We start from the raw sequence: 11,498 nt of genomic DNA, 5'->3' as shown, positions 1-11,498 counted from the left end.
TATAGCGCTGACCCAACATGGAGCTCCCACAGCCATTCTCCCTTGACTAACTACTGCAGTCCAGAACAGAGGCAAGGACACAACGAAACTGTCAAGTCTTCTTCAGGTTGAGCTCGGCAGTTACCCCGGCACATCCAGACCGGTCTCTGGGCAACATTATGGGGTGGTTGGCCGCTGCCTTCTTCACGGATTTTTTTTTGCATCTTTGGCCCTTGGATTTCCTTGTGTCCTCCCAACCAGGAACTAAACAACTCCGCTTAGCTTTGGCCCAGCCCACCACCTATTTCCAAGCTGCCTTTATGGCCCGCTTTCCAGGTCACCAGAACTCAGGGCAGAGTCCTAGGCTTTCCACTGACCGGAATTCAGGACAGCTCAGGAGCCTTTTCAGGCCACGGGGCTCGCATTAATAATCATGGCTCAACGCTGGCCCTTAATTTCCCCTTCCCTCCGAGGACTAATACGGGCTTCACACAATCCTGGCTTGTTGGAATCAGTAGCCACGTTCTCCCCCAGGTGACCAGCCCGAGAACCCCGGCCCCGCAGCCCAACTCCTTCCAAAGTGGGGACGCTCGCTCAGGCGCCACGAAGGCGATACTCCGGACGGCGGGTGCACACGTATGTGAAGACGCTCCGGGGCCAAAGGAGCCCTCGAGCACCACGCTAGGGATTTACGGGAGAACAAATCCCGCTCCGCTTGGCAGGACTTCCTTCCGGGCAGAAAGGCAGAGGACCGCCCTGCGTTGCGTCGTTCGAGCCGCGGCTCGCCTCCAACGGGGCACACGTGTGCGCGCAGCCACACGTGCAGGCTGCTCGGGGAGGCGAGCGTCGCAGCTCTTCTCCGCGGCGAGCACCTCCGGGGGCAAAGGCGGGCGGGCATCCGCCAAGCGCTCGGACGCCGAGGCGCGCGCGCACGGGCGCGCTACCTGCCGGCCGCCCCTCCTCCGCTGCCAGCCCTGCCCTCGCGGGCACCCTGACGAGCAGCTGCCTGCCCCAGTCCTCTGCCGAGCATCCTTCCGTGGTCCCGCCCCCTGCTCTCGCCCCCTCTTTTGCATCGAACATCCGGGCTCCTTCCTCTCCCCTAAACACCACACCTCACCCTCCGTGGCCCCCCCGCCCGCGCCTCTCGGAAGCGGGGGAGGGGGTGGGCTCGCGCGCGCGCGCCGGGCCGCCTCGTGCGCGCGCCTGCCTGCCTGCCTGCCTGTTCATGGCAACTGCGGCCCCAGCCTCTCCTCCCGCTCGGAGCGGCAAGCGCGCTGCCCGCCCGTTCCCCGAGCGCCCAAGCCGGCGAGCGATGCCTCAGAGCGCAGCTCGCTGCCGCGCTCCGCCTGTCCCCCGCAGCAGCGCCTTCGCCACCGCTTCTCCCGGCCCGAGCAGCAGCGGCGGCCGCGGCGGAGCAGGAGCAGGAGGAGGTGGCCGCGGCAGCGGCTCTCGCTCCGTCTCGATCCGCCCCGCCGCCGCCGGCAGCCGCCTCCGCCGCCTCGCCTCGCTCGGCGGTGCCTGCTCTGGAGACCCCCGGGCTTCCCCGGGCAAAGTTTGTTCTCCCGCTGGCCGCCGCCGCCGCCGCCTCTTGGTCTGGACTTCGGCGCGCGCGCGCGCGAGGGAGATTTAATTTAATTGGGGGAGGGGGCGGATAATTCTGGTGAGGGGGCTGCGCCGCGCCTCCTCCTCCTCCTCCTCCTCCTGCGCCTCGGCTTTTCCTCTGCCCACCCCCTCCTGCCGCCGCCGCGGCTGCCGAAGAAGAAGAAAAAGCAGAAGAGGATCGCTTTGGGGAGGGGGGCGCTTGCCGAGGGCTTCCTCGCCTCTCTGCCAGCGGCGCCGGCGGATCCGGCGAGGAAACTCTCGGCTTCCCTTCGGATCAACGCATCTCCGCGTGCGGGAGAGGCAGCCCTGCGCCCGGAACCGGACAGTCGCAGATCCACCTGTCTTGAGGATTTAAAACAGCGGCGTGCATTTTTGCCCTCCTGTTCCCAGACTTGGATTGCTCACCGAACCCGTGAAGGATTTTAATCCTCCGCTTTATTGCGATTCAGAAAGAGGGAGCCTATTTTTTAAAGTGTTTTTTTTTCCTTTTTGCAAGCCCCTTCTTCTGTCCTCCCCTCCAAGTAGCCCGCTCCTTTCCCCTCCCGACCCCTCCTCGTGCCGGGGGGGAGGAAGCAAGCCACGGGGAGAAAAGGGACAATGAGGATTTCGTGGCTAACTTTCGCCTTCCTTTGGGGAAGCTTCTGCACACGTAAGTAACGAGAAAAGTTTGCGATGGGCGCCTCCTCCTTTGTTAAAAAGAAAAAAGGGGCGTGTGATCTGGGCCTTATAATAATAATATTATTATTAATATTAGTAATAATAATATAACCCAGAAGAGACGCCCCATTAAACCGGCTTTGCAGGCAGCCAATACCCCGAGAGTTAATGGGGTGAGATTTGTTGTGAGTGGGAGAGGGGAAGAGGAAAACAAGCGCACTTTCGCGTTGCGGGAGCCGCTGGGGGCGGCCGTGGCTTCTCGCCTCAGCTTCCCTCGCCTTGCCGCGTGTTTTGATCGCGCATTTGAGCGCGGGGGGCGGGGGCGCGTCCCGTTGGATGGGATCCGAAAGGCCGGCGCGTTCCGGGGAGCGCAAGGCTGCTCTCTCGGAGGCGTGCGCTGAGAAACAAAGCTGAGCCGGGAAGAGGCGGCCGGGGCGGAGAGGAGCGCGCGGCTCGGCTTCCCCTTCGCCTCGCGTGCTCTGGCTTTTCACCCGGGCGAAGGATAATCTCATTTTCCGTCCAGCACACGCGCGGGGCGCGCGAGGCCTCGGAGCTTCGCTCCCCGTCCTCGGCCCGGCGATGCTGCGCTTTGAGGGGGGAACGCGGGCCCTTGGAAGCAGCCTCCGAGCCCCCCCCCCCGCTTTTTCTTCTCTTGCAAGTTCCCCTGGGATTGCTTTATGCGCGTGGGTCCTCCATCTCTCCCCCCACCCTCTTCTCAAGATACGCCTGATGCGAAAGGGCTATCAGAAACCGTGCGGGCGTGAAACGCACCGCCGTATCCTGTGCAGCGCTGGAGGATGACTTGGCGTCGTTGGGGAAGCGGTGCTCCCTGATCCAGTCGTGCCAGGATCGTTGCGATCCTCCTCGTTTATTGGCGCGGGCTAGTCGGCGGCTGAGCGGACCGGGGCGCGCTTTCAAAGCCGGTTTCCAGACGCCGCTGGTGGAGAAGTTGCTGGCCGGCGCTGGAGGAGGACGACTCGTTCTTTCTCCTCCCTCGGGAACCTTCAACTTTCCCCCAAGTCGGGCAGCGTTCCTCGAGGTTGGAGGGTGGGGAGGCGAGCACGTTACCAGCGAAGTTGCAAATGTAAACAAGCGGGCGAGGGAGTTGCCCTTGGCTTGGTGAGGCCCTGCTCCAAAGTGACTTTCCCGAAGGAATTTTATTTCACGCCGTCTTGCAGGCTGGGTGGGTGTTTTTTTAAATGAAGCTCGAGCGCGGGGAGCGGGGGGGGGCAGCTTCGTTTACATCTGTGCCAGCCTGAACAGTGTCTGGCTCTTATTTTTGGGGGGGGGTTCCCCCTTAGAAGGCGAAGGTCTCGATTTACAAAGAAAGCAGCGCGGGGAGGGGAGGTGCGCGTGCATTGTGAGCGCGGGGCGAAGGGGTGTTTTCCAGCCCCGAGCTGCAACTTTTGTGCCAGACCCTCTCTCTTGTTATGGAAATGTTGCCTTATTGTCCCACCGCATTGATCCCGCTGTAAATCTGCTTTCTCTTCCCGCCCCAGCCTGGAGGAGGCGGTGACGGCGGGGCGGGAGGCGGCGTGTCGCGCCTTCTTTTCTTTCCTTCCGCGAGCCTCCGCCAGCGCCGGGAGGCGAGCGTTGACGGGGGGGGGGGGGGCTCGCTAGCCTGCTTTTGTTGTGCGCTCTTCCTCCCCCTCCTTGTTTGGATGACTTTAGGCGGCGGGGAGGGGTCTGCGCAAGGGGGAGAGCGATTTCGCCCTTCGGGGGGTTGGAGAACGCAGAGCGCGGCGGCGGCCGGCTTGGCCGAGAAACGCGGCGCGCGCAACGCGCCGATCTCGTGGCCGCGGGATAACAACAACAGGGGGCGCTGACGTCACCGGCCGGGGGGGGACGGGACTGGGACCCTGGGAAGCAGCTGCTGGGCGCTCGCGCGGCTGCCCCCCATCCCGAGGGCGGCCTCCCAGGGCTCGCGGGGGAAGAAGAGGGGCCTGCGTTTGGCGAGGGCGCCCTGGCTGCAGCTCTGCCCCGCTTCGGTTCTGGGGCAGCCAGTTGTCCCGCGCCAGCCTTTGCTCAGCCCGGTCGCTGCACGAGCATCTTCCCGCGAGCTGCAGGATGCTGCTTCGTTGTTCGTTTGTTTGTTTTACGGGGTACCCCCGGCTGCTCCCCTCTTTGCCGAGCGCCCTTCTTCCGCCCTGGCGTTGCCTCTCAGAGTCCCCCAAAACGGCGAGGAGGAGGAGGGGGCCGCTGTCCTCCTGCGCCGCTCTCCCCGGCCCCCTTTAACCGTTTCCTCCCTCGCGCTCCGTCCGCGGGGCCGGCAGGTTTGCTTTCGAGCCGGCCTCGAAATCCTGGCAGGGGTTAACGCCGGCGAAGTGGCTGCTTCGCTGGGTTTTCTTTGTTCAAGGTACCCATTATACATTCCCGGTCCCTGCCTCCTCGCCGGTTTTGTGCTGTAAACAAAGCTCGCTCCATTTTCCTTCTCTCTCCGCCCCCCCGCCCCCCCAGGCCAGCTTAAAGGTGCAAAAAAGGGAGGGTGTTTGCAATTTTTACTTGGGGTGTGCTGGCCGTCACAGGATCAGGCATTTGTCCAGCTGAGCTGTGGAAGCTGAGCTTTCGGCGAAATTCTGCCTGCGTGGAAAGCCCGTTGGTACCATCTAGAGATTTCTGGAAAGACCAGGATAGGTTGGAGCCACAATATTAGATGTGTGCCTCTGTGCTTGTGGTATCAGAATTCTGCGTGCCTTTAGTCACCAACTGCTCCCCTTTTTGGAAACATGATTTATACCAAGGAGCTATTTTTAGGTCATCTCTTCCTTCTCTCCTGTGCGGTTTTTGTTTTAAAAAGGTAGTTTTTTTATCCCCTGTGCTTGCTTGCTCCAGCACAAGCCCCCTTTATTTGTTCTTGTTGCTCTAAAACAGAACCAGCGTGGAATCCTGCTTACATTTCTATGCATGTTGGAACCAAATGAAAAGTTGCCTTTTAGAAATAATGCAGCTTGTGAGGCTTTCACTGGCTTTCTGAAAACATAATTCTGAAAATTGAAATAAAAAAGATGTGAATGGCGAGACTTCCCCTGGGATAGGCAGCTGTGTTGAGGAATGAGTAAACAGTTGATCCTTTTTAAAGGTTTTTAATGAAGCTTAAATTCCTGTAGCTGTCTAGAAATGCTTAGTTGGAAAGCTACAACTGAAGTGTTGCAGCCCTGTGTTTGTATATGCATGATGACCTCAGTTCTGTGTGTGCGCGTGTTGCATATGGATAATCGGTGATACTAGTAACTTGAGTAACCTAGTAGTGAAACAGAAGCAGACGGTCGTGTTTCTTTAAAAGCAAAACATGGTTGGGTACTTTGGTTTCCTTTTTGAACATGTGAAGGTTTGTTGATGGCCACATTATGTTCATTTCTACAGTTTTGTTTGCAAATTATCCTGTAGTCCAAATGTTCAGAAACTGTTCATTTTCCCCTCGCCTTGAACAGAAAGTTGTCGTGTAGAAACAGCAAATTCCTGGTGGAAAATAGCAAAAGTTGTGCTTTAGATGGAGGCATGTTGCTTTCTTAAAGAGCAATCAATTGAATTCCAAACAGATAAGTCCACACTTTTCCAGAACCATTCATTTATCCTCTTGTGGTTGAGACCGGCTTCATTAGCTTGCTAATTAAACACAATGAAGTGCTGTGCCAAGGTTAATGGTGCCGGTCTTTAGAAACACAAAACTCTTGAACTACTGTCCAGGATCCTATTAACAAAAATCTATGGTTAGATATAGATTATGCCACTCTAAATATCAGGACCCTCGATGATTTGCAGTACTTACTTTAAAGGAAATTTATGTACATGTAACAATGAACCTGCTTTCTAAAGAGTAATCCACACTGAATTTGAAGTGAGGAAGATACAAATCCTTGTACTGTGCCTTAGGTTTAGAAGAACTGCCCCCTCAGCTTCTCCTGATGTAAAGGTCTACAGCTCCATAATTCTGAACAGGTTGGGGATGATGGGCATTGTGTTGCGCTGAAGAGGCTCCCTGTTCTCTGTCAGCTGTCACAAGCTGTTTTCAACAGCCCTGAACAAAATTAGCAGTTCAAAAAGGACCAGAGAAATTAAGCAGAGGACAGGCTTGGGATTTGATTGATCAACGGAATCTCCCTGTTAAATAAAATAAAATAATGAATCTGAACACTAGACGTGGGTGGCTAATCTGACACTGTTGCTTCTATTTGATCTTAGTGGTTTGTATTTGAGATCTTTTAATATATAGCCATGGTCAATCATGGTTTGCACAACAGGGAAATTAATTGGGGTGGAGCTGACTGTAGACCAACAAGCTAAGAATGAAGCAGATATTGACTGAATTGAGGTGGTTTCTGCCTTCAGTTAGTGGCCAAGAGCAAGACAGGTCCTTTATGAGAATGTGCAGCATTGATCTATTGTAAATCCTAGTTCTTGCCTGTTTACTCTCTTTCTTAAAGCGGCAGGTAATTTGGAGTCCTTGGGGTTCTCTGAGCTTGAGTTTTCTTGCAAATGTTTTGTTACCCGGCTAGGTAACATCTTCAGTGCTGGAATGGAGTGGCGTTTGCTCTCTGTTTATATACAGTGACTTGCCTTGCCAATGTTGGGGGGGGTTGTTTTTTTTAATATAAACAAAGAGCAAACCCCACTCCATTCTAGCACTGAAGATCTTACCTAGCCGGGTAATGAAATGTTTGCAAGAAAACAGCCAAGTTCAGAGAACCCCAAGGACTCCACCGTTCAACCCTGAGCTACACATATTCGCTTCTTTTGGTAGATAATTTATATGGGTAGTTGCATGCTGACAGATGGGTTTTCTAACAAAAGTGAAACACTCGGCCACATATTGAATTGATAACTTTTTATTGCTATATTACATTTTAATCCCATTGCGTTTAGATCTGAGTCTCACTTTATCCAAAAGGCTGGAGCGTCGTAGCGGAATAACTAACACACAAATACATACACACAAGCCAGGCTCTTTCTGCTGCAGAAGAGAATACTTTAAGAAATGTTGCAGGGTGTTTTACCATGTAGTTGTGGCTGTGTACACTTAGAAGTGTGTTGCGCCGAATTCAGTAAAGAACACTCCCATGTAATTAGGTCAAGAATTTACAGTCTGGCTGTTCTACCTTTCTATTAGTTATCCAAGCTGGACTTCCACATCAGCAGATCAACTAATTTATAATGAGAATCCTGGGATACATTTAATACTGAGAAAGGGTTTCTACCCAAGAGCCCAAACCTGTCATCCTTAATGCTGTGTCCTTTGGACTGTGTCAGGACAGCATCTTATGAAATCCAAGCCAGCTGTGGCGGGCGGATCATGCCGTCAAAGCAAAAGTAATAAAGCGATCTATCTCTGGATTCTTCCCGTGTTCTAATTGAAGAACTAACTTCTTCAAATGTTCGAATGAACCAGGTTATGACTTTACCAGAAAGTCTCAGGGGCTCTCTTCGCTCTACCATGTCCACTAAAGACGAGTAACAAAGAGAGCAGATTTTAAATTCCTCACCTCTGAACCTGCTTAAGCAACAGTTGTCTGATATATGCACTGAAGGCCATTTTGTTACATTTTTGGCGCATACATATAAAACATTTTGCCCTGTTTTTAACAACAACAAGTGTGCTTGAGAAATGTGTTGAACAATACATGTATAAATGGAACTTTGTGTCCTGATTATTTATTTGTTAAATCAATTTATATAGCTGCCCGTCTCACCACAGGCAATTCTGGGCGGCGTACAACAAAGCTGATGGTGTGATTATATGCCATCAAGTCAGTGTTGACTCTTAGCGACCACATAGATAGACTTTCTCTAGGAGTTCTGTCCCCAGCCTGGTCTTCCCATCGAGCACCCATCGCTTCTGTAACTGAGTCCATCTACCTTGCTGCTGGTTATTCTCTTCTCTTTCTTTCCACCTTTCCCAGCATCAGAGCCTTCTCTAGAGGACTGGGTCTTCGCATAATGTGTCTGAAGTAGGATAATTTGAGTGTGGTCATCTGTGCCTCAAGTGAGAACTCTGGGTTGATTTGTTTAATGATCCATTTTTTTGGAAAAACAAATAAAGCATTAAAATAAAAACATTATTGATTGATTTAAATTAATATAAATAATTATATTGTTTCAAGGAATATTTAATTCCACACAGGTTCTACCGAGAAAATGTATCTAGAATTCCAAACACAGACATTAACATCAGTGGCATGTAATTTTATATATCATGATGTCAAAATGGTAAGGATTTTTTAGGAATAAAATATAGTCCTTTAAACTTTGGTGATGGGTTAAGTGCCCACAAGTTGGTGACCACATAGATCTGCAGGAGGATCTGTCCCCAACCTGGTCCTTCAGGTCTTCCAACGTAGCATTCATTATCACTGTAACTAAGTCCGTCCACTTTGTTGCTAGTTGTCCTCTTCTCTTCTTTCCTTCTATGTTTCCCAGTGTAATATACTTTTCAACAGACCTGGGTCTTTGCACAATGTGCCCAAAATATAATAGAAGTCCAACTTTCACTTCCATAGAATGTCACAAGGCCTTCATGGCTACTCAACCAAGTTCTAACCTGCAGTGTATTTCTTGACTGCTTGTTCCTTTGCTCTAGAGTTTATCTTGAAAGGCAGAAGATATCCACCACTTCAATATTTCATTTGTGTGCTAGGAAGTTGATAATAATTGTAACATTTAGAATTTGAGATTTGGAATTTGAGTTTGGTCCCGATCTTATTGACCTTCTGGATGGCCCTTAAAACTTGATTCTGTCATTGGGCCTGTGGATCCCATGGAAGGGTAGAGCCTGTTAATTGATTCTATTGTATGTAAGCTCAAAATAACCTCTCCCATAATTTTGTGTGTGTGTGTGTCTGATAATTTTTTTTCAGTTATGTTTTTAATGTTTTTGTTTTTAATTATTTTTATTGTTTGGTTTTTTGTTCTTTTAACTGTGTGTGCCACCCAGAGTCACAAGTGTGAGGTGGGTGGCCATATAAATTAAATAAAAATAAATTTAGGCCCAGCTCAACTATCATGTGGTTCGCTGTGCACTCAGAGCTGTTCTGCGGTTAAACTACTTCAGATGGGGAGGGGAATGGTGCAGTATGTGTTGAAAATTAGAATTTTGGGGAATTCCAGGTTATACAAATTTCTCCATGGATGCTGGATTTTAAAAAAGTCGTGGTTGCTTAACCAAGATTAGACTATTGCAAGTGGCTCAGGTAAGGGTGATGCAGGTCAAAAAGGGCCAAAGCTTTGATCACATGTTCATAGCCACCATTTTCACTTTTTGGGACTCCCCTGCCCCCACGGACACCTGTATACTCATCGGATTGCGTGCTTCCTTGAGAGCCGCTTTTCTGGTTGCAACTGTTTGAACCATTGAACTAAGATTTATGATGGGAATAATTTGTAATTAAGCTGGTTTTGGAGGCTTGCTCAGGGTAGTATATTTGTAGGGTTGTGCGAATGTAGGCCTAGAAAACTTAAACTTGGTCAAAGGCAAGGCTGTTTGCTAGACTCAGAGGGTTTAGTGAAATGTATTCAAGGGAGCCCTTTGATCTTTTGGCTTACATATTCCCACAAGCCACTTTTTTGAGCATTGTCAAAAATTTGCCTAATTTGTCCTTGTGAAGTAGTTTTTGATTGGGAAGCCTGCTTCAAAGTGTGTGATTGTATTGCTCATCTAGCTGAATGTAATTCTTGTTTTACATTCTTGGTCAGCTGCAAAGGGAAGCGTGTGCAGGAGTGAATAATTTCTGAAGCTGTTGCAATAATTTCTTTCTTTTAGAATGTTCTCCTCCACCCTCTGACCTTCATAATAAAATCTTATTGAGAGAGTTGGGAACAATGCAACTGCTTTTTAAATCCTTCATCATTTCCACCACCTCCATCTAATGCTGGAACTGGGTGTCTCTTGCATGTCCTGCTCTGATTTTACCACATTTAAAAAAAAAAATTGTGCAAAGTTGATGGTTGTTCTTTTTATACTTTTGCATGCTTTTTACTAATCACAATGTTGGGTTTCATTTCTTAATGGAAGGGTAAAGGTGGACATTACTTCATGGTTGTGTCATGTCAAGATTTAGAATTGGTCCATTTTCCAAGCTGGACCAGTTATGACCAACAGTGGTTGTGTTCACACAACATATTAGGTAACAAGGGGGTATGAGGTTCCTGTTTATTTTTGCATACACCTGTGTTCTACTCAAGGTTTCAAAATGATTGTGCAAACTCTGGCATCATCTTGGATTGCTTTAACCTGGGTCCTGTACCTTTGTATTGCACGTACTCTTGGAATTTTCCTGTAAAGTCCTTTTGTTTTTTACACAAACCAGGAATTGCAGCTAGATCCTTCAGACTTTCCCACTGTGGAGTTATGGTCTTATCCAGTGTTTGAAGTCCTTGAATGCATCATACAAACACAAGGGAGCTTATGATCATACGATCCAAGAATCTGAGATTTGAACCTAGCTACAAACTTTACTGAGAACAGTAAAGTTTCATAGTCCAATGACAGCCCATTTCATCCTAGTTTATTTGAAAACAAACCACATCTTGTTTCATGAACTGGCTTGAATGTAGCACCAAGGCACCATTAGAACAATGGCAACATGATTCAGTGTTGCATCAGAAAATGTCTAGTATGTTTATATGTGGATTGGGCAAGGAAAACTTTTATGTTTCTGTCTAACATATTCATGGCCTTCATGTGTAGATAAAGAATGAATACACAATTGAAACAACCTATGACAGTGGCAGCTTGTTGGAAGAAATAAACTCAGTATTCAGTGACAAGGAAGTGATGAGTGTCAATAAAAAATCTTCGCTGGACAAATCTCATCTATTGACATCCCAAATGTAATGTGAAATCTCAGCCTGAACTTGGAAAGTTGCGAGTTGACTTCAGAGGATGGGGTTGAGAAGTGATTAGGGGCTACTGTGTGACTCCATCGGCTGCCCGACCTGTTCATTCTGTCAGGGCTGTGCAGAGATCTGGATTTGAAGAGGAAAATGTATTTATTTATTTATTTATTTATTAGATTTATCTCCGCCCATGGGTGTGCATATACCACCTGTCAGGAACATCTTAATGAAATTCCTCTTTTTCCTGGAGCTACATGAGCTTAGGAGAGGACACAGCTGCCTTAAGAGGTTCCCGACAGGTGCCAGATGGGCCTGCCCCCATTGCATCTGAATCACATATTGCCCTTGGAAATGGGATCGCTGCACTGACCTCCTTGTTGCAAAGTTAATCCTGTTGTATCTTGGGAGTAGAGTCGTACCTGTTTTTATCA

General features: G+C 49.7%; 1 protein-coding gene across 1 annotated transcript in view; it reads left to right on the top strand.

The window, feature by feature from the left end:
* Positions 1 to 1,185: 1,185 nt before the first annotated feature.
* Positions 1,186 to 11,498, top strand: part of ACVR2B (activin A receptor type 2B) — a 121,471-nt gene continuing 111,158 nt past the window's right edge. Inside the window, exon 1 of the mRNA XM_088150279.1 lies at positions 1,186 to 2,230. Coding sequence (XP_088006405.1) covers positions 2,179 to 2,230 — 52 coding nt within the window. The 5' untranslated portion in view covers positions 1,186 to 2,178. The remainder of the gene's footprint in view (positions 2,231 to 11,498) is intronic.

Source organism: Python bivittatus, unplaced genomic scaffold, assembly GCF_059951505.1.
Source record: "Python bivittatus isolate LINGU-HERP-01145 unplaced genomic scaffold, Pbiv_v1 ctg000610_np1212, whole genome shotgun sequence".
NCBI classification, from domain to species: domain Eukaryota; kingdom Metazoa; phylum Chordata; class Lepidosauria; order Squamata; family Pythonidae; genus Python; species Python bivittatus.
This window is presented reverse-complemented; position numbering and strand designations above follow the sequence as displayed.